Below are 23013 nucleotides of genomic sequence, written 5' to 3'. Positions count from 1 at the left end.
GCGGGAGCAGGCGGTGGCCCGGCCGCTGCCATCCGCGCGGGGGGCGGGGGGGCACCCCGAGCGGGCGGTGGGCTCGGCGGCGGGGGCCGCTCCTCCCCCGAGGCGGTGTCAGCGCCGCTGTCGGTGGGGCCCGTGCCCCGGGCTCGCCACGCTCCGCGGGGCGGCGATGGACGCGGCCGGGCGCCGCGGCGGCAGCGGGGAGCGCGGGGCAGCGGGGCCGGGGGAGCGGCGGGCGGCCGCGGGGACCAGCTCCGGCGGGGAATCGCCCGCGGGGCCGGGCGGCGGCTCGGCGGGGAGCTGGGCGAGGCGGTGCGGAGCTCGCAGGTAACTGGCGGCGCGTCCAGCCGCGGCCCCGGTCGCTGCGCGGAGCCTGGGGGAGGCGGGGGCTGCGCTCGGGGGCGGCTCGGTGCTGCGGGACTGCCCCGGCCCAACGGCCCGGCTCCGGCCTCCTGCCCCCGGCCCTGCCGCGCCCGCGCTGCCGGCCTCGGCTGAAGGCTGGCTCCAGCAGTAGCAAAGCAGAAATGACTTCGTAGTTTTCCTGAAAGTTCAGAAATTGTGAGGTGCTGTTATTATTAAGAAAATCCCAGCCGTTCAGGAGCTACAATTTATGCAGCGTTGAACTGGCATGTAAAGTTAACAGGCTGCACTTGAACTTTCTTAGTGATTTATTTAGTAAGTGTGCTGCTAATAAAAATGCCAAATCGCCAAAAGTTATTTAAAATCATGGTGTTTGTATCCGATCTGTAGGATTAGAATCAATCTGCATTTTGAGGATTTTGACTGCTTGTTTTTCAGTCAGTGAAATAAGCAAAAGTAAGAAGAGGGAGATTTTGCAGCTGACAGTAACCTTGCAGCTGCTGAGGCTGAGGTTTCTGTTGAGAAGACTCTGGAGTCACATGAGGAATGAGATCTTGGCATCAGGTGTATTTTGAGGACCTCACATTTCCCTCAATGCAGACCTCAAGGCTAGAAAGACTTACACACAGAAACAATCAGCATCTGTTCATGATTTTAATACTGGTGAGACGTAGAAAATCCAGAGTAAATGTCGGCTCGCTTTTAGTTGCTCAGCACCTTAGCGAGCAGATTGGTTGTGATGTGACTTTGCCATCCAGTGACATGTCGGAGTTGGAAAGGGGGAAAGTACAGGACATAAGGTTAAGTAGGAAATAAGTGAGAAAGATACATCAGGAAATGTAGTGAATGAGCATTAGGACATTTCTGGATATTCTGCGACTCCACAGCCGAGCCCAGAAAATGTTAATTTAGTGAATAATTGTAAGTAGTTGACAGAAAAAAAAGCTCCTGTACCACAAGTCTCCGGTAAAGTTTAACCTGTGTTTAACAGTGAGCAGCTGAATTGGAGCCAGTCTCACAGAGATCTGATGATGATGATCCAAGAAATTAAAAGGTGTTTGCCTGAAGAGAAAAGGAGTTCCAGCAAGCCCAGTACCATCAGTGCTCTCAACTATGCCTTGCAGTGCGTCCAACAGGTCCAAGGTACGTGTAGAAAAAATCTGGAAGCATAGAAGCTATACAGCAGCTCGGTCTGGCAACAAATAACATCAAAATAAATTAAAGTATTCCAGTTAACCTGCAAACAATTGACTTTCTGAAGCACTGTAGGTTGTTTTTCTTTTTTAAATAATCCTGTTATCTTTTCTATTGAAATGCCCACCTGCTGCTTCTCTTTTCTTCAGAATCCTACAGCTAATAGGTGCCTACTCTTAACTCTCTGTGTATATTGAAAAAACAGCCTTCCTGTCACACTTTGAAAAATTATTGGATAGTCTCTGTTTTCCAACAGAACTAAGTAGCTAAAATTGTTCGTTTGCCATCATGTTCTGTCCTTTCTACTTCCTCATGCTTGTTTTCTCTAACATAAATAGGTCGCTCCGATAGTACAATTGGTATTCCCTTTTCCTTTGTCACTACACAGACGTTCCTCATCTCACTTTGGACTTCACCAAAAAGATGACAAAAGTACAAGGGCTGTAAGAAATACTTCAAAAATAGTCTCCTTACTGACTTCCTTGTGTTTGTTTTGCTTTTCTTGTTTTTCTTTTTTTTTTCAATTAGCAAACAATGACTTTTTCCAGGCTCTGAATGACCGAAGAGTGTTTCAGACAGATGGGATGACATACAGCATAGAAGAGTTGGTGGCAGTTGCGTCTGAACACACTCCAAAAAACACTGTAAGGAATTCAGGGACACTCAAGGAGTTCATCACATGCTATTTCACTCTCTATTTAGTCTCCTTACATCGTTTTGAGGAAACAGAATGTGTAAAATTGAAAAGCCTTTAAGTTTTAGCCCAACAGGCTTTTGTGGTTTTAAAGGTAGATCAAGACTACTACTTTTCTGTGCTGACTCAGGGTACCCAACAGCAGTAAGTGAAAAAATACCAGGTTTTCTTTCCCACCCCAACCCCAGAAGCAATACATATCTCTTTGAGAATCGTGTGTGAGAATTCATTTACAGCATAGTAATCCCTTGAGACAGACAACAGAAAGTTTTCAAAGTTGGTCAAGTCCATAGCTGTGAAGGACTTTGTTTCTATTTGTACTCCTGGATTTAACTTTTTTTCTCTTGATTTGCGGTATGTGTCGTGCTTTCTGGCTGTGCTTCAAAAAAAGAGTGTTTCTTGCAATTCAGTACTGTTAGATGCTGTATCAGATACATTGCAAATGCTTTATACTTGAGAAGTTCTCCAAACACTTTTGTACATGGAATTGTGTGAGATTTGCAAAGAAGTGTGCGGAGGGATAACCAGTCATTCTGGACAATGGCAAGCATCGCTGTAATCTGTTTCAGTTCTGATATTGCAGTCTTCTTAGGATTTGTGAATCAGGAGTAAGCTACTGTAGCATTGGAGATTGTAGTAGCTCACATACAACTTTAATTGGATGCTAAGAACATGTTTTTGAACCTCTGTCTTGGGTTGTGGTGGGTTTTGGTTTGGTTGGTTGGTTTAGGGTGGGTTTGGTTTTTTATCCTTACAATATTTCTACTATGTGTTGGGGGAGGGTTGCCTTTAACACTGTCTGTTTTCCAGGACACATTTGTGGCTGTGTTTTCCTTGCTTTCTGGACGCATAGTGCACATTTCTGAGCAGGCAGCATCCATTCTAAACTGTAAGAAGAAAGTATTGGACTCCTCCCGGTTTGCAGAGCTGCTTGTCCCTCGGGATGTGAGTGTGTTCTACACACACACTGATCAGTCCCACCTGCCGCTTTGGAACATGGATAGTCAAACAGGTGGGACTTGGCAACGCTCTTAAATGCTTTATGTGTCTTTGTGTCTTTGCAGAATGAGGATAGAATAGTTGTTAGTTGCAAATGCTTATGCCAGCAACATACATTGGCAACACTTGTTCCCTTTCCACTTAGAAAACTCGAGTAGCTATGCACTTAGTCCTGGCTAGCTTCCTAGAGGCTTAACTCTTGGAGTAAGTAATACTTCATTGTTTTGTGTACCATCTTACTCATTCCAAATACAGCTGATTTGAAAAGAAACTAAAGGTCTCTAATTGTGAGTTTAGAGTTGTTTAATCCATGTCTTACCATTGCTTCAGTGCTTTGTCTTTATGGTCTGCTTGCTGTGAACACAGCTCACTGAACCCAAGTTTTAAGCTGACTTGCTATTTAGTGCTGGACATGCCTAAATGGTGTCTTTTGAGTCCTGTGTTATTTGTGAGCAATTCAACTGTAGCTTGCATGCCAAGGCCATGTTGTTTGCCCATGTAGCTGTGGGGCTGTTCTGGCGTCAGAAATGGGAAGTCCAAAATTCTTGCTGCCAAAGGACATGAAACATCCGAGGCTGCTAATGTGCCAGGGTTTCCACAACTGGGAAGCCAGTCATGTGCTTACCCAGCAGAGTAGTGGCACCCCTATGGAATTGGGTTTTTATTGCTGTGAACTGTTACTGAATTTTCCTCTCCCCATAACTCTTTCTGTTTTGGTACATGGCTCTCAAAACCAGGAATTTTTTGCCCTTCCTTTCCATAGTGGTGCACTGGGGAAAGGAGTTTTTTGGATGATATGTGTTTCCTCTGAATTTAGTTCCAGGTCAGCCATTTCTCCAAGAGTGAGTGGGCTGGAGAGCTGAGATAGCATTTGAGGTGGGAGAAGACTGTTGAACAGCTCATTCGGTAGCTGATAAAGAGCAGGTTGTGGGACTTTGGTCTTGCTCAGAAAGTCTGGAGACTGCAGAATTTAAAATAGTTCTGTTAGGTGTGAGCTTTTTATAGATAATAACTGATACTTTCAATGTGTTCTTCTTGTTAGCTTCTCTGTATGAGTATGCCCAGGTGAAATCCTTTTTCTGCAGGATCAGGCAAGTACATTGTTATGGTTTTATATTGGTGAAGGCTGGGCAAAGGGTACGGTATGGAGCAGAAATAGTGTTCTGTTGTTACAAGTGACCAGCACGAGCTCATGGAACTCTATTACAAAACTGACTTATTGTCTTTAATATTGGCATCCAGCAGGACATTTTGAATGTCTTTCCCATAGTGATGCTTAAACTTTTATGGGCATAGAAGGAAAACTGTACACGTTTCTTTTGGATGTGCCGGTTTCCTTCAGTGCTGTTGTGCAGAAGAATGATCTTGTGAAGAATTGCTATTCCCTCTTTTACACTTTGGGGGTGGAGGCAGAGGGTGTTTTGCCTAAGTTTGCTCGAGAGCTTGTGACAGAGGTGATAACAGATACTCAGTCACCTGAGTGTGAGACCTGAATCATGAGATACTACTTGCTGTCACTATGGATACAGTTTCTGGCTAATCTCAGTGCTAAAAGAAATCTTAAAAAATTGACATTGGCCTGTAATCTTCAGTGCAGCTCTGTTACAGACCTGGGTGGTCTCTTGATTTTGGTAAGAACTGTCTGCTTCTGAGCGGACCTAATACTTGTTCCATCTTTCAGTCGATCGCCGAGTCATTCATCTGCCTTTCAAAAACCCGAGCATTAAAGTCACCTTTGTTTCTTGAACCATGTAAGGGCGCTTGGAATAATTATAGCAGGACCAACCAGTTTTAAGTTGGGGAAACTGTTGGTAGCATACATAAACATTTTGCAATCGTTTTTCTTCAGATTTTCATACCGCATCTCTCCTTCCTTTGTATAACGGGTGCTTTTGGTTATGTGGGCTTCACGAGTAAAATTATTTTTTTTCACAAGCACACACTAGGCTGAAGTATGAAAGTGTTTTTTTTGTGGGTTAAACTGCTGCTGTACCCAGTTTCTATTTGTATCTTTTTTCCAAAAGGGGGAGCTCTCAGTAGTAGTTTTCATGACAGTAATTTCTCCCTAGAAACATTTTACAAAACTTAGTGTGGAGTAAGAAAGTAACTTCTAGTGTAAGGGATCATGTCCAAAAATTCATCTCAATCCTTTCAGTCAGAGCCAGGTAAGATACTACAGTTACAACAGGTGAGAAAGCACTTGCAATAGGACCAGGCAGTCACTAACGCAGTTGTCGCGAAGCCGTGGTTAGGATCGTTGCTAGAATGTTGTGTGCTGCTCCTGCTCACACATGTTCTAGGAAGACAAATTCTCACGGGAGGAGGACAGTCCAAGAACAACAACTATTTGTGAACCGAGGCTGGAGGACTTTTACTTACATAGTTGAGCAAAACAAAACTTGAGAGAGACAGGTTTTATTTGGGGGGGGGCGTGGGTGATGTTTCCTAAAAATGGTACAGAATAAGCAAGAGACAGAAAGAACTGTGTCACTTGAAGCAGAGCCCAAGACCAAATGAGTGGTTCTTGTGAATACAATTGGACTGAGAATTAGAAGGTCTTCTTTAACCGTTAGAGTACTGGCATTTCTAGAACAGCCTCTGGATGCAAGTATTGGAGGCAGAACACCTACTTGTTTGAAGGGGAGTGAGATCAGCATTGCTGAATGCGTTGGCCTTGGATCGCGTAGGATCCCTACGCGTAGGGAGTGTGCATAGGACCTTGGGAGATTCTGATTGTCTGGGTCTGTGTGCTCAGCATAACTTCTTTGTGCAGAGTTCTCAGCCCTGGCATAAAGTATCTGAGTCTTGAAACCAGAGCGTTAATCCCTTTTACTTTTCCTCAGGGGTGGTAAAGACCGAGAACAAGAAATGCGTTGTTACCCATTCCGGATCACCCCGTACTTGGTCCACGTGTGTACTTCTGTCCACGTGGATGCAGAATCCTGTTGCTTAGCTTTGGCTGAGAAAATTCACTCTGGATATGAAGGCAAGTAGGGAGGCTCCAGTGAAAAAAACAAGCTGGTAGGAAAATGCAGTATACGAAAGTCTGCTTCCTTGGTTTAGAACAGTGCTTGGTTAGTCTCACCCGTGTAACTTCCAGTTTGTGTGTGTGTGTGTGTGTGTATGCATGTGAATCCAGAGCATCTGTGCCTTCTTTGCCAGACCCCTCTTCACTATTTTTTCTTTTTGAGAGAAGTCTGTAGCACTTAAAAATTCGTAACGTTTCTTTAGGTTACTGGTCAGAAAGCAGTGAATAATTACAAAGTTCAGGAGGCAAAAACCTCTTTATCATGAGCAAAAGTTAACGGTTAGGTTTTCTGTCTTGGTGCTTATTTTGTTTCAGTAAATATTTCTTTTTCTATTAGCTCCTCGAATTCCTATGGATAAAAGAATCTTCACCACCACTCACACCCCTGGATGTGTTTTTCTTGATATAGATGACAGGTGAGATTTGTATCATATGACCTGTGAGGTGTGTATGGAGAGGTAGCAAAAAATCCTTCGGTGATGCAGCTGGAGACCCAAGTAAAGCAGGTGAACTCTGCAGCTGGCAGTAGTTAATTAAACAACAAAGTAGTTTGGGGTTAGTCGTCTCATGGAACATCTAGAACTCCACAGATGTAATCTCCTTTGTTGACTTCAAATGTGAATTAAACAGAACTGCTGTCGGTTTTCGTTATCCAGGGCAATGTGATAACACAGGCAGTGGAAAATCCACATAATGCAAAGCTCTGAGGATCACGGAGTGTAGAGATACAGCTGTACTGAGCTGGGTCAAATAAATTTGGCCAGATTAAAGCTATTTCCTTCAAAGCCACAAGAGTGTTTTTACAATGTGCTTTGCAGCATCCATGTCAGATTTCTGACGTTCTGCCTGTGACCTGCTTCTTCAAGATCCCTTTTTCTTTTTTTTCTTTTTCTTTACCTGTAGACAGGTACAAAACTGCCTGGAAATGTGAAAATCTGTTAGATGTCTGGGCACAGAAATGTTTGTCATTGGTATTTACGTGTCTGCATGGCACTGGAGGATCATTACATGTGCTGGAAAATGTTCTGTAGCCTTAGTTCATGCCCCTGTAGATCGTGCACGGGGACTTTGCTGACAAGCAAAGGGTTAAGGATATAAATACTCAAAACTATATTATAATCAGTGATAATGTTTTTGGGTTTCAGAGCAGTGCCTTTGTTGGGTTACTTACCTCAAGATTTAATTGGAACATCCATACTGATGTATTTGCATCCAGAAGATCGTCCTTTGATGATTGCTATTCACCGGAAGAGTAAGTACAGTTGTTGTAAGAGGAATTTCTACTGGTTTTAACATTCTATTGTTATCATATTGCTTAACACATGGAAGATCTGCAGTCTAGACAGAAATTAATGAATTAAAGCAACCAGTTTCAGACTGAAACAAATTCAGACCCAACATTTTAAAGGACCCCAGTTGTTAGTGCTTGCACTATTGTGTCATCATGTAAACTGAACCTTGTTTCTTGATTGTTTGTTTTTTTTTCAGTCCTGAAATTTGCTGGCCAACCCCCTTTTGAACATTTACCGATTAGATTTTGTACTCAAAATGGTGATTATGTCATACTGGATACCAGCTGGTCCAGTTTTGTGAATCCTTGGAGCAGGAAAGTAGCGTTCATCATTGGCCGACACAAAGTCCGGACGTAAGTCAGTTGTAGAATTGATTTATTAAAGTGCTTTTCATTGAATATTCTGCAAAACAAAACTGTATTAGTACTGAACTAGAGACATGTCGCTCCTGCAGTCTGTGATAACTACCTAGCATCTGTCTTGCAGCCCCTTCCTTCAGAACAGCGTTAGTCTTGTTTATTAAGTATAAAAATAAGTTGGTTACTTTGAGGCAAAAGGCAAAGCCAACTTTTTTTAGTATGTTTTTGCACATGGTTGATGCTCAAATACCGTGACAATAGACATGTCTAAAACAAAATGTCAGTTTCAGACAAGCCAAGTAAAAGCTAAAAAGCAAAGTAAAAAGTAGATCACTTTAACAAATAATTAATTGGCATTCATTCATAATTAGCTCACCAAAAAAATATAGCCCACTAATAGACAGACATGTAATCAAGATCACCTTCTGGCTTGTTTTCTTCTGAAATGTTCACTTGATACAGAATCTAAATATTTACCAAGGAAACCTCTTTTAAAAATGCAATTAGTATTGAATGTCCAAGGTAATTGTTCAGATGTTTCTCCTCAGTTCTCAAATCAGAGATTTGGAAATACGACTGCCTTCCTCTTTCCTGGTTTCTTTTCTAGAAAATGGCTTTTGGGGATGGCCTTTTGTCTTTTCAAAGTGATCTTTTATGTGGGTTTTTATGGGGTGTGAATTCAGACTCTGGATGAAGGGGTAGATGTTTGTCAGCACTAACTTGTGTCTCTGTGCTGGTGTACCCACTTCCCTGGGGCTTCACGTGGAGCGCTGCTCTCACCGCTACCCCAGCAGAGCTGCCATGGAACAGATGACAGCCCTTTGTGTTGATTCAGCAAAGCAGTCAGAATAAAATAAAGATAATAAAAAAATTGTAATAATCTTTTCTAATTCTGTTTATAGCTACCTTTTCTTCATCAAATTAAAATTAATAGTGAAATTTTGTTGGCTCTCTCCAGAAGCCCTCTGAATGAAGATGTCTTTGCTGCAAGAAGTAAAGAAATGAGCAGCGTTGAGAAAGAGATAAGAGAATTGCAAGGACAAATTTACAAGCTGCTTCTGCAGGTAAAGAAGATGAAAGAATGTGGAAACCCTGGCTGGCCTTCTAAGGAGGGGCTAAAGAAACTTGGGTCTGTTTAGCAGACAGCTTTGGGGATGATCTTTTAAAAAGTCTGAAAGGGAAGTTCTAAATGGAGACAGGCTTGTGCAACGCCATTAAAAATGTTGCTCTGGGTAGCCCACCTGAAAAAAATATTTTGTTTGACATATTTGCCAAATCTTTGTATCTGCATCCTGAAACAGCTTTAAGCACGGTAGAGAATTTTTCCCAAGCAAGTGGTAGAGCGCAGAGCGATACTGACTTTTTGCTTAATATTCTTTGTTTACTTGAAGTCCTGTGTTGCAAATATTTTGTTTTCCAAGAGGATGATTTTTTTAATTACTTTTTCCCCCCCCCCCTCATACAGCCAGTTCACAGCAATGTTTCCAGTGGTTACGGAAGCCTTGGAAGCAATGGCTCTTATGAGCACTATATCAGCATCGCATCTTCAAGTGACTCCAATGGGAATTGTGCAGATGAAACACAAGAACCAGTAGGTGTATAAATGTGTCACTGCCTGCAGAGTAGTAAAAATATAGTTTTAAAAATGAAAATTTTTACTGTGTACATACGTATTATTCATCATGAATTTTACTGATGGGAGAAGATACAGCTATGTTCAAGCTAAACATATTTAAATTGGTCAGTTACAGAATGCTGGCTTTTGTGTTTTGCACTTAATTTTGCTGACTAAAATGAGCGGATAACTACTACGGTAGTTCACGAAAGTAAATTGAAGGCTTGCTTAAGACCAGCCTGCTCAAAAAACCAGTGGACTGGGAGAAAAAAGTGGAAGAACCATGCAATCAGAAAGAGGATCGGTGCATATGGAGGGGTTCTGTTTGCTTGGGATTTTCTGTTTTCTTTTAAAAAGGGCACTAGAGGTACAGTGTAGGCTGCTGTAGAAGAGAGTGAACACAGTGCTGTCCTAAAACAAGCATTGCAATTACCCAATTTCCTTGTGAGGCTCTTGGGTAAGTCGTCGGTTTATTCCCACTCTCAAGGCTTGCATCAGTATTAAAACATACCAGTGCTGAGGCTGTTTGAGCTTTATCATAGTTAATTTAATTAAATTAACCTTGATAAGTAGATTCATTAAATTTACGAATACCAATAGATATCAGGCTTAGGCTGACAGTCTACTCCCTTTCAGTCTGGAGAATACAAGAATGCAGGCCCATCTTAATGGTCTCCTGTGGCCTCTTTTTATTCATTTTATTCTGACTTCACATTTTCACGTATCTCAAGATGACATTGCAACAAGTTTGTGTGGATGTCAACCGAATAAAGAATCTGGGACAGCAGCTGTATATTGCATCAAGGAGCAAGCAACAGAATGGAAATGAACAGGCTGTGAGCTCAGAAATGCTAGGAGGTAAGTTCATGTAATTATGATCATAAAGGTAACACAAACTCCTGTAGTTCTATAGCTGTGAGTTTAGCTAGCTGGTGTTATGCTGAAGAACTTAAGATAGCATTTTAGCATGGCTTAAATGTGGGAAATGTTTTTGTTTGCTTGGGTTTTAAAAAGAAAATCAAAACCCAAACAAACAAAAAACCCAAAAGCCACCCTGAAAAAAACCCTCAGCAGTTGCAATGACAGTTTAACTGTGCCTGAGATCTGGAGGAATGTATCTGTCTCTTCTAGGTTAATAGACTTTTTTTTTTTAATTTTAACTTTTTCTAGTGAAAATGCAGACTTGCTTGTAGCAAGTAGAAGTCCACTATGGAAGGTTACCTTAGTTACTTCATGTGGACTCTCAGAAACAATCCATCAGTTTGAAAACACTGCCCCACTTCCCACTGAAGCAGTGGTTTAGTTAATGAGTGCTTAACGTTATGCTAATACACATTATTTGCAGTTAGTACCTAGCACAAATATATGGAGAAACGTGGATGCTTGCTCAGTGTCACAGAAGTCTGTATTAAAACATCTTGCCCTGTGATACTCTCTATGAAAGTTAGTAAGTCCTCGCCTTGCTGGTAAGAGGACTGCTCTGGGAATGTTGATACCACTCAGACCAGTGTATCTGTGCTATAAAAAGCTGTAAATCACTGTTAATGGACTGGATTCTCTGATGTATAAATTGAGATAAAAGTAATACTAGGTGCAGCTTTGTTTACAATTTAAATACAATAAATTTTTTTGTATGCTGTTTTTCTTGTGTTTACTAGTTGTTCTGAGTTGGATGTCTAAGGTGCTGTGTGGGGTTTCTGTCTTTTGACGCATTCTTTCCCATTCTCCATCCCCTGCCTTGAAACATGTGAATCGAGATGAAAATGCAGAACTTTGTAGTGAGAGCAGTGCTGTCATAGGCTATATATCCCTGTATAATATATATATGTATCCCAGTATAGATACGTGTGTGTGTGTCTCGGTGGGGGTGGTGTTTAGATGCCTTTGAGAGGAGTCAGAGGATTTCTTCTTCTCCAGGGAAAAGGCACACTGCTTCCTGTTTTCTTCAGACGTTGAGAAGTGATAGCACAGAAGAAACAGGCGATGCATTTTATGATGATTCAAAGAAGACTCCGCGTGTTCCTTCCTATCAGCAGATCAATTGTGTTGATAGTATCATCAGGTAATAAACTATGAGGTGGTTTTAGTAGTAGAAGTTTAAGATTAATCGGTGGAAGGTAAATACCCAAGCAATTTGCATTGGTCTAAACTGTCTGAGGTTTGAGTTGTGAGCTAAATTTGGGGTTGTTTGTAAATTTTAGTGCCTCTCTAGGCAATCCATCCCTGTGTTCAGTCAATCTGCCTTACGCAGTAATGAAGAATTTAGGGCCTAAGATTCTGTTTGCTGCTGTTGATGTTTGGGTACTGCTGGTTTCACCATTGGTGCAGTAGGAGTTTAAGAGAATTTTGATGGGCGTAATATGTTGATGTCTTCTCAATATATGCTTTGAGAACATCCATGTAAACCAGAAATTTGATACAATTTATAGTATGTCAGTATTTTTTAACCCAGTGGATAACATTGTATTTTTTTTCTTTTTTTCTTCTTTCTTTTTTTTTTTTTTGAAGCATAGTTGATAGATTTTATTTAAAATACTCTTTGGAAATCAGATACGTTTTCAGAGCTTCCTCCAGTGAATTTAAAATACTAGTTAAGAACCCCTGTATCTCCAGATTGGATTGTTCAAATGTTTGTCTCTCCAAATGGAGAAAACCCACAAAGTAGGGAGAGCTTCCTGTGATACGCTTTTATTTCAGATATCTAGAGAGCTGTAGTATTCCAGCATTGAAAAGGAAATGTAAATCTTCTGCAAATACATCATCATCATCTTCAGAAGATGACAAGCAAGTCCAGCAAAGTCAGCAGGAAGTGGAGGCGTTGGAAGGTAACACACAGTCTACTGACAAGCATAATAGAACCGCAACTGATCTATTTTTTACCTGCCACTGTTGCACATTCCAGAGTTTAAGTCTACTTTTTTAAATTGCTGTCATGCTAACAGCACAGATATTGTGGTTATGTGGTAAATATCCGCCTACCTTGTCTAGATCTCACAGTGAAGCATGAGCTACAATATTAAGTCTTTGAACTTAAAATGCATTGAAAGAATTGTTTGTTGTTGCTAAATGAACCTCCCGTTGCTCGCATATTTTATGCCATTTTTAGTATGTGCTGACATTGCACTGGCATATGAATGTTACGTTTATTTGTATATAAGACTGTCTTATTTAATCGTCTGCATGGTTAATGATCGTTTCTGAACCAGTCAGACTTGATAAATTGGGAGCATAGTGCTTGGAATGAAATTCCACGTAGAAGCTTTGTCAGTTACCAATAGACACTGCTATGCTTTCAGCAGCTAATTCCCAAACTCCGATACCTGCTGATCGGGAAGAGACGCTGAAGGACCAGACAGCTGCAGGCACGGTGGGGTCTCCACTGGCAGACCTGACCCTGTCCAACAAGGCTCCCAGTGTGGTGTCTGTCACCAGCCAGTGCAGTTACAGCAGCACTATAGTGCATGTCCCACACCCTGAATCAGGTACTGTACGCGCTTGCAAAAGACTCGCTGATTTTTAAGTTAACACAGTGTTTCCAGACTGAAGTACACCGTGAGAAAGTTTTGTGCATTTGAGATTTGTTCTCATGAATGTGAACTCTGAAATATAATTAAGGTTCTTCTAGGGACACTGTGGAGAAAACTTGAGCCTGGAAATGTTTACAGTATTGTAATAAAACCTAGTTTTGACAGAGTCCCTCTCAGACACAACAATATACTTTTGGCCATTGAGGATTAAAATGAAAATGGCTAATGGGCCAGTGTTACTTAATTTTAATGCAGAAAGAAGTGTAAAAATTAGTATTTAACTGGTATTGTACTAAGAAAATATGAAGAAAGAAGTGCGTCTGTAACTTTGTGAATTTGAAGTTTTCCAGATCACGCAAAGAAATCTGGTCAGTCGATGTTAGTGTAACTGTGTTTGAATGTAAAGGTGTTTTCTGTCCCCACCTCTGCAGCCTGTAGCTCAGATGAGATTGCTCTGGCCTTCTGGTGTCAACACCCAGAGGGTTACACAGGAAGCAAAGAGTGATTTCTTTTCTTCCCTCTTCAAAGAAGTGACCACAGTGGAGGATACTACTGTTGGAAGTGAACACATTGAGCTGCCTCCTGTGAACGCTCAGAGTCTCACTGTGGTGCCTGAGGACTTAAAGCCAGTTGGGCTGACAAAAGAGACGCTGTCAGCCCACACCCAAAAGGAGGAGCAGAACTACGTGGACAAGTTCCGACAGAGGATCTTGCTGTCTCCGTTTAGGACTTACCTTCAACAGGGGAGCAAAAGTAACAACAGACGTTCCTGTGGCCGAGGTAGGCACTAGCTTTGAGAAATAAAGACTTTGCAGATGATTTACAAAGAGCACCCTAGCAGTGGAGTCTGGTTCTCCTTCGTATGATTTAGCAAGCGTCTTACTAGGGCTGCAAACAGAATAATTCCTTTGAACTGACAAGGCCTGACAACAGCATTGTCCACAGAGATCTGCTCCACGTTGGATGTTATTATCTTAGACTTTTTACAAAGCAGATAATTATTGCAATAAATCCTGCAAATCCCGAGTAGCTTATTGCCTCCCCTTGAAGGAATGGAAAAGATCTGATTGGGATAGGCCAAAATGATTGATACAAAAATTGATGACATGAAGGAGAACATTGTAGATGTCAGCAAATCCATCACTGTAGTGTATGGAAGAATTACCCAGAGAAAATTCAGCTGTCCGAATAAGGCACACTCAGATACCTGGATGGTTGTTTTTTTTTTTCTTTCCCGCTCCCCCCCTACTCCCCACCCCCCAGTCAGTCATTTCAGTGAACGTGTCTTCTTCTCTTTCTCCTTAGGAGATTCCCCTTCAAAGCAGATGAGCCCAGCCAGCTGTAAAAAAGGCAAACACGGAAAATTCAAGCGCCAGAAACCTCATAGACAGCCCTCAGATTGCCACTTTTCTAATAAAAATAGAAATAGTCTTCCATGTGGGAAGAGAACAGTTCAGAAACAGTCATTCTCTCCCTCAGAAGTGTCCTATCTGAGCTCCTCCAGTATGAATGTCATTCCTCCTACGGGATTTCAAGTCTATTCAGATCCCCTATGTGGTTTTCCAGCCTCTCCCATAGAAGAGGACCTTGGCCTCCGCTCGTTAAAACCTGAGTCCACACCGTCACCGCAACTATACTGTGAAGCACCAGCACTTTGTCCCCCAAACGTAGGCATGTTTACGGCTGTGTTTTTTCAGAGTTTCCCCACGTGTGCTCAGATGCCTCAGTATGTCTTTCTTCCTAGCCCTCAGTACGTTTATCCCCCAGCTTCATACCCGTGCACCGTGCTGTGTCCAGCCCCACCACCTCTGGCACCAACAGTCCCGCGCTCTGTGGATCAGCCCTTTCCAACCTCTTCTGCCACGTCCATGGAGGACCAGCAAGAGGGCCAGCACAACCCGGCCCTACTGCTGAGTAGCTCACGGAGCAGCTCCCCGCTTCAGCTGAATTTGCTTCAAGAAGAGCTGCCAAAACCTATGGAGCTTTCCATCAGTACCGATGGTAAAGCACACGCAGAAGCTAAATGTGTAAGTAACGCAAATTTTTAACGTAGAGGAGAAACTCCGACTTTCATGGTGTTTAGTCACCAAAACCAGTTACGTGATCTGTGTTTCAGGGTCACCAGATTTTGTTAGCTGCTTTTTCCAGTGCTGTGTAGACTGCAGGACAGAAATAGCACAGGAGGCAGAGAAAGCTGGTTATACTTGTGCCTGTGGGAACTTGTAACAGTACAGAGTTGGCACCTGGCAAATGACAGTAATGTGGGATATTCTGGTCCAGGCTGCCACAAGCCACTTTTGCTCGGTGTTTTAGCAGCAGCCTTTTTGATTAAATTGTCAGCTGGAATATTGGGTTTGGGGCTTTTATGCATGTGGAAATCGGTTAGCACTGCGCAATTCGCACCCTTGTTCAGTCAGTCCCACAGTCTGTGGAGAACCAAAACAAAGGGAAGGTCCGCTTCTAATTACTCCCTCTGTCTCCCAGGGATGCAGCTAATGAACGAAGAACAGGGATCCGTGTGGGTCGGTTTCCATACACGGGCATAGAAAAGGCCTCTCCAACTTCCGCGGTAAACGCAGAGGCAGGAATCTGAGCTCTGCAGGCAAGGAAAAAAATGTTGGCTCCTGAATCCAGATTGGGCTGGAAAGGCTGGATCAGCTGAAACTGCAGGGTAGGGTCCTGAAAGGGGAGTTGGTGTACCCGCAGCCGCTGAAGCGGTCAGCTTCGCGTAGCAAACCAGGGGAAGACTCTCTCATTTTCCCTGTAGCGCACCTTGCTTGATGTGTGTGGCTGCTTCATGCCCTCTTAACTGGACGTGAAGGTAACTGACTCCTGCTCTCTTGTCAGCCAAAAATATTAACTTAATACAGTGGTACAATGTCTTGACCCAGTGGGGAAGGATCTGCAGCAGTAACCTAGAGTCCAGATGTTTGTTGATTTCTCCCATTAATTCTGAGTTCTAGGCCACCATTCATTTTCAGAGCTAGAAACTCCAAACCTATTGCTTTGATACAAGAACTTAGTCAACATGTGACAAATGCAATAAATGCATGAACTTCCTGTTTCAAACTTAAATATAACTTCGTGGATGCATGTGTTTTGATTTTTTGTCTCCAGGACAATGATCCAGAAGGTAGTGGTAACAGCGCTAGCCATTGCACCTCTAGTGAATTTACTGAGCGCTCGCTGTATGAGGACTCCCACTCAGGTGCAGGTTCAGCAGCATCAGGCAGTGGATTAGCTTTATCTGGTTCTGTAGGCTCTAGCTCCAACGAGACTTCTGGTTGTGGCACAGGTAGGGGAGTTGAACATTTGGATGTTGGGTGCTTTGGTGCTGGGTTACTTGCTAACGTGTTGGTAATTCTTAACAAAATACCATAATGGGAATAGGAAATCCCAATAAGAGGACCTGTAGACCTTGCCTTTCACCAGTGTACAGTGTTTGAAGCCAAGTTTGTTTTGGTCACTGTAGCTGGAAGTGGGAATCTAAGAAGCTATTCCTTTAACCTGTCAGTCACTCATCTGTTTTGCTCATTATTACTTTACTCTGCGTTAGATACTGGCTTACATCTCATTTGGATAAAGCTAGATCTGCCTAGGCCAGGGCCTCTTGAAATACAAGTAGAGAAGTTGAGCCAATTAACTTTGAGAAGAGTGAATAGAGCTTTGGAGATCTTGAGTAACTTAATAGAATGCACTTTATGTCTGAATTCTCAATAGGTAGTAATTGCTTGCTAGAGCAATCACCTGGGAGTACCTGTGTTCGTATCACAGAACTAGCTCACAAGACTACGCTGATGGTCTTTTACTTTTTGTACTGAATTACTAGGATTTTTCAGGCATCTGCATTCATTTTTTTTCGTGGTAATTCTCAGCAGGTAGTGGGAAAAGCAGCAAGTATTTTGCCAGTAACGATTCTTCTGAAGCTTCCAGACAGAAGAATTGGGAAGCAGAAGAAAAAGCGACAGCTCATAAATCCAAACATGAGTCAGCCTGCGTGATGATGGATCACACATCTGAACAAGTTCTAATGACTTACCAAATGCCAAACAGGTTGGAAAACATCAACCATTTCTGACATGTAGTTTGGAATTGTGCATAGAACTGTAGAACTAAAATGAGAGCGGGAACAGTGTACATACCAATGGAACTCCAAGAAGGTGTATTAATTTACTGTTTGTGCATTTGAAGCCCTGGTTATTTCCTTTTGTCTTGGTTTTTCCCTATTTCCCTCATCAGTTAAAATACAGTAACATGTAAACTTTTTGCTGAAGTGTTAAGGGGATTGATTATTGTCCTGTAATGTGAATGCATAAAGGGGTAAAAATACTTGTGTTATTTGCGAGTTGCTTGCAATTAGCTTATGCATAATTCATAATGAGATTCCACATTAAGAAAAAAACCCTAAAAAAGCCCCAAAGCTCACAAAACAAAAAACCCCACACCAAACACCCAAAAAAACCCCAACAAAACCAAGAAAAAACCCCTGACAGACCAGTGTCAAAAGAAGCCTTACAAAGCAAAAAAGGGATAACAAAATGTAGTTCCTTTCCAATGGCTGATGCTGTCTGTAGACTCAGCCGTAGAGTCTGGCAAAGAGGCTCTTACAACACAATCATAATCAGTGCCTGCCTTGCTTCATTTAGTCCAGCTGTATTCACAGGTGTCTGTTACCTGCAGAATCAAAGAGGAAGTTTTAAAGGAGGATCTGGAGAAGCTGACAGTCATGCAAAAGCAGCAGCCGTGGTTTACAGACGGGCAAAAGAAGGAGCTCGCCGAGGTGCATACGTGGATCCGGACCCAGACTGTCCCTCTGCAAATCAGCACCCAAGTAAGGAGCTGTGAAAGGGATCGACCCTTTATTCATGCCTTGGCTAGTCAGAGGCAGTGCCAGGTCTGGCTGATGCCAGGTCTCGTAGTGCTGGGGCTGCTGATCGTTATTACTTGTAAATATAAGAAGGAAATGAGCTCGAGTACGTTAGCTAGATGAGGAATGCCAGAAAGCGGGTCCTTCCATTGGATTTTTTGCAAGATATGCAAACTACATGTAGGAACCACCTGTAGCAAAGTTTTGTCAGTCACACTTTTGGCTGAGTGGGAATAGTATCGTGCTCTCACATCGGAGACTGTATCTCGTGATGTTTTTTCTATTCTGCTTAGGTCTTTTGCTCTTTTTCTTACAGACTTGGTTGTTGCTATGATTGAATAGCGTGTAGCACTGGGACGTTAGTGAAGATTAGAGCAGATGTGTTCAGTAAGCTGAAAAATGCTCATAATCACAGAGGAGCTTCAGCCATATAGTAAGAAACACAAAAATAGCTGCCTTTTTGTAGGCAGATTCATTCTTTAAGGATTTTGATATCTTATACCTGATTATCTGGTATAACTCTTGGGCACTCTGATAAACTCCTGATTTATATCACTACCCATTAGAGAACATGCTAATCAGTTTAAACTGCTCACAGGTGCTATGGAGAAGAAAAGACCAAGGCAGAACTAGTCCTGCAGTTAAAGCTCTAAAGCTCCAGTGATGAGTTGTGTAGAAAATGTCAAGGCAGAGCGGGCTGCATTCATGTACTCACACAGCAGAAAAATCTAATGTCTGTTACAGGACTGCATGCTCTGTGTGCTAGGCGGAGTGGGGTGTCTGAGCTGTGTTGTTTGTTCTTGGAGCAGAAAAACTGAGAAATCCATGTCCTTGGCCCTAGAACAATACCAGAACATATCATGCTATCAGGATCTGATTTCTTGAAATACACTCATAAAAAGGAGAGTTTAAATTACTACATTCTTGTTCCTTTTTAAAGGGCTGTGTTACATGTGACGTCAGGGAAGCAAGTTGTGAGGCTGCAATGGCTGATGACAGTATGGAAAACAAGGGAAAATGACCTTCACTCCTGCAACACTGAAGACATTGGCACTTGTGTCAGTAAAACTGCTTGGTGTAATTCCCGTTCTCTTTTCCTCTGGCTTCGCTACATGCTGGCGGTGAATCTATCTGGCTATCTCTTCCCATGTGAAACTGAATCTTCCTCCATTACCCCTCTGCTCCTGGCATGACTTTGAAGACAGTCCTTCACTCGGGGGCTGTTTCCCTGCCTGACCTCACAGACTTGGCGCAGAATGGGTTATGTTTCTGACTTTTGATTGCTCAGTGACGAGCAAAATACAGAGGTGTTTTGGGGTTAGGTTTTGTTTGTTTGAACTCTGCAAGTGAGAGTCTGAAAAGATGCAGTGGTTAAGAACCTACAGCGATGAACCTACCAGATCAGAGCGGTTACTCTCCAAGTAAGGCAGATGTGTTGAAACCAGCATTGAAACCAAGCTGCCAGCAGGGTGCTGTTCACTTTTGTTTGTTTGGTGTTTAAAGGTCTAAACTGAAGATCCTAATACTCAGAGGCTCTAAAATCACTGTAGCTGGTTCGAGAATCCAATAGGCTTTTTAATGAGCAGTTGAAAACTGGGCAAGTTATTCTGCATCAAAATGCCTTTCGCCAGCTTGTGCCCATCAACAAAATAAACTGCAGTGAAAAGAACCAAAGCTATTCCCTATGCTTTTCATGATGAGTGTTTTGGAACCAAGTTGTTTTATAGCTTTTGCTTTTAAAGCTGTGTCTCTCAAGAGAGGTGTTTAAAATTAGTTCAGGGTAACTGGTTTGCAAACCTACTAGAGATCAAATTATAAATAGCAATCAAGAAAAAAAAAAAACAACCAAACCAGAAGTAACAATCTGGGTGTTGTTTCCTTATACAGGATCAGCTTTTTAATGAAAGACCCGTGGAAAACCTGCTCTATCAAGGCACTAAAGCCTAGTTCTCAGTTCAAGGAGCTACACCTGCAATCTTTTCTGTTGCTAGCACTTTGGAAGGCAGATATGTATCTGAAATTTGTTGTCGTTGTGTTAGAGTAGTTATACGAGTTGAATCCAGACATAGCAAATAGGAAATTTTAAGCCATTTCCCTATTTTGTTTTTGTTGCGGTGATGCCAAAAACAAAAAGAAAAAAAGAGATTGAGCTTCATTTCTCCTGCTTTCTTGAAAAGTCACATGTTGTGGAGCTGAACTTGAACATCAAACCACGTATTCATTATTTCTTACCACTATTGACTTCCTGTACAAGTCTGAACCTCTTTCTTTGTCATGGAGTCTCTGGCTGTTGAAATCCATGGATGAAAAATGAGTTTGTGCTTAGTGCAAGTTTGTTGCTCAGGAAGTGGTAACCACTTTCTCTGTCAGTTTGTAAAAGGACTTTTTTTCACATTAATACTTCTACCTTAAAGCTGAATGTCTCAAAGTGCTCTTCAAACAGGACGTGCTTCACTAAAAACTGGCAAATTCGGTCTGATTTCCCCTTTGTTTATCAGAAGCTGAATGTAATCAAATTTTCCTGGTGGTGGTGTTAATCACCTTAGCCTTCTCAACAAAGGGGTTTGGAATGTAACAAGTTGTTCACCCTTTTGTTCCATGTAACTCTTCCTTTTCTGCTGTGTAGAGAATTTTCACTTTTCCAGTTACTAGTAAGCCTCGAGTTGTTGAGCAAGTGTAAAATACTGTCATCTGCAGATCATTGGAAGGAAAACTGTATTTATCTAAAGGGTTTTGTCACTTTTTAAAACCAATTCAGTAATAATCTTTGTCATTAAAGCTTATTTCAAGGAAAGTTTATTTTTACAGAATTTTTAAGTTTTCAAGGCTGTTTTTATTCAGGCGGGTTTTTTAAAAGAAATTTTTTTTTTTTTTTACAGTATGCTTACCTGCTCTGTTTGTACCAATTGCTTTCTATTTATTCTTAAGCTGCATTTCTTTGTCCTTCAGGTGTTTTAGCTTGAACTTGTTTTTTCTTGCGTTTGTAAGAGGTCCACACATCCTCAGTACTTTTTGTGTTTGAACTTTAAACACCTCATGAAATACGAGAGTTCCATAGGTATTTACGTATAGCAAATTATGTACTCAAGTAGGAAAACGTGGGCAGTACCGTACACCTTTCCTAGTCTTTCTCCAGCGCTTTCCAAATACAGTATTCTGCTTTATAACCACACTACCTAAAATATTTGCTCTAAAACGTGTAATAAGATGCTTTGTGTATAGGTTCTTTTCTTAACTGGGAAGCTTCTTAACTAATTAGCTGTCAAATTAGACTCATGCACTAGAATCCATTCTAGTTAGCTATGCTTAAATTAAAATGACTGCTGTAATGTATTTTGAGACTTTGTGAAATAGATTAATTTGAATACTCCAGGTAAGGACAGCTGTCTCCTTCAACATAGTTTAAAAGTGTAAGCCAGAAGGAAAGGTTAGATAATCAGCTCTTTTGCTGTACATTGTTTCTACTGTTTATTTCCTGAATAGGAAAATGGTTTGCGATGTCTTAGCAGTCATGTATGTCATCTGTAGCTCTGGAGACACATCAAAAAGATGACTGTCATGTCCCAGTTGTGTAAAAAGAGGCAGAGACACGAAGGACTTGCACAGATGCATACCCCACTTCGTACCAGACCTGGGAGTGTCATTTGGGCACCTTCACTCACTGTGTCCTGTGCTGCCTTTGCCACAAGCAGTTGAGATTCTGACCTGTACGTAGAAACTTGTCCATATGAATTTGTGCCCAGTAGGATCATACAGAACAGAAACCCTAGACAGTTTGTAGTGCTGTGAGCACCATACCCTCTGACCATAAATAATGATGGTGCCTGTGCCTAGGAGTTGAAATTCAAACTTTGTAATCCTGGCTAAATCTTAGGTGCAAGGTTCCTTGTCTGGGGCTACCCTAGTCCTGGGTTACAGAAAAAATTATGGTATGGGAGAAAAATGTAGGAGGTGAATTAGTGCCCTGTGTAACTAAATTATTTGCCCAAAAACGCAAACAGTCTTTGCTGCAAAACCAGGTTTACAAAAAAAGAAAAAAAAAGTTCCCCAAGCTACTCTTTACCCCACTAGAGCCACAACGTCTTGCAATCAAATGCCTTATCAAGCCTTCCTTTTGGGAAGGACCTAGTTTCCTTAAGTTTTCAGGAACTAGTGGTTTTTACTTCAGCTTATATTATTTTTTTCAGTCTCTGTAGTTTGCTAAAGTAGTTGAAGTGAGATCCAGTTCTGATCCGAAAGGCCAGTGGAGTAAAATCCTGCAGCCAGATTTGCACCTGTGATTTTGTTTTGGTGACTTTATTTTGCCTGGCATAATTAAAATGTGGCAGACAGTTTAGAGCTGCTTGGAAGGTCGCTTTCTTGGTGATCAAAGGGAATACACACAAGTACAGTAATGATGCAGTTACTACCCCCTGTGGGGGTGTCAGCAGTTTGGAAACCCTTGGTGGATTTCGCTGGCAATTTTTGTTGCTGTATACATAAATACAGAATTATGTTTTGCTATGAACAGGAGGGACCCTAGTGTGTTTTTACAGCACAATAAGTATTTGCTGAATGAGTAGTGTATTGCTAAGTTTATCTTCCAGCTGAATCAAGTTTTAAATCACAATGGAGTTAATTTTTACGTCAGTTGATAGGAATATTTTGTTGAAATAATATTCGGCTGTGGTTGAATTTACAGTTGTGATTTTAACTGTACACTTTACAGGAGCTTCTCTTTTATAAATAAAACTGAAAAATATGAGGCAAAGAACTGTTTCAAGTGTGTGCTTACTTTTGTTGTTGGTAATTTCTACCCAATAGACTTGTAAGAAAATATTTGTTATGCTTTCCTGATTGTACGTAAGTGTTGAGGTTGTGGGTACAGTGAAAATGGTCGGGTAGTGGCCATTCATCCTCTTCTGTGTGGAGTTTCGTGGTGGTTTTTTTATCTCGCTCTACCTTGCCCACTTCAAGACATGTTATTTCCTTTCTAATTGCATCTCACGAGGAAGGGCAAGTACCTTCTGAATGTATAGGATTATGTTTGGGTGTGTAAGCGGTTGGGGGTTGGCATGCAGGATTGAAATCTTCTGTCTGTG

General features: G+C 41.8%; 1 protein-coding gene across 12 annotated transcripts; it reads left to right on the top strand.

Annotated features, from left to right (window-relative positions):
* The first annotated feature begins 32 nt into the window (after positions 1–32).
* PER3 (period circadian regulator 3) lies at positions 33–19788 on the top strand. 12 transcript variants are annotated; one of them, XM_080381827.1, is made up of 21 exons: positions 33–324; positions 1349–1500; positions 2080–2195; positions 3056–3257; positions 4287–4335; positions 6088–6230; positions 6610–6688; positions 7418–7524; positions 7761–7917; positions 8882–8987; positions 9389–9514; positions 10270–10396; positions 11456–11600; positions 12236–12363; positions 12835–13020; positions 13597–13845; positions 14371–15092; positions 16183–16360; positions 16941–17118; positions 17746–17896; positions 18873–19788. In XM_080381827.1, exons 1-21 carry the CDS (start codon positions 167–169, stop codon positions 18951–18953), a joined length of 3540 nt encoding a protein of 1179 aa, XP_080237953.1. In that variant the 5' UTR covers positions 33–166; the 3' UTR covers positions 18954–19788. The 12 variants fall into 12 exon arrangements, 8 of the variants coding, with proteins under 8 accessions (XP_080237953.1, XP_080237952.1, XP_080237949.1 ...); XM_080381826.1 differs by having other exon boundaries at positions 13594–13845; positions 16944–17118; XM_080381823.1 differs by having other exon boundaries at positions 13594–13845.
* Positions 19789–23013: the final 3225 nt, after the last annotated feature.

The sequence above is a fragment of the Falco punctatus genome, assembly GCF_963210335.1.
Source record: "Falco punctatus genome assembly, chromosome: 3".
Taxonomy (NCBI): domain Eukaryota; kingdom Metazoa; phylum Chordata; class Aves; order Falconiformes; family Falconidae; genus Falco; species Falco punctatus.
Note: the sequence above shows the minus strand (reverse complement) of the source record. Positions and strands in the feature narration are given on the sequence as shown.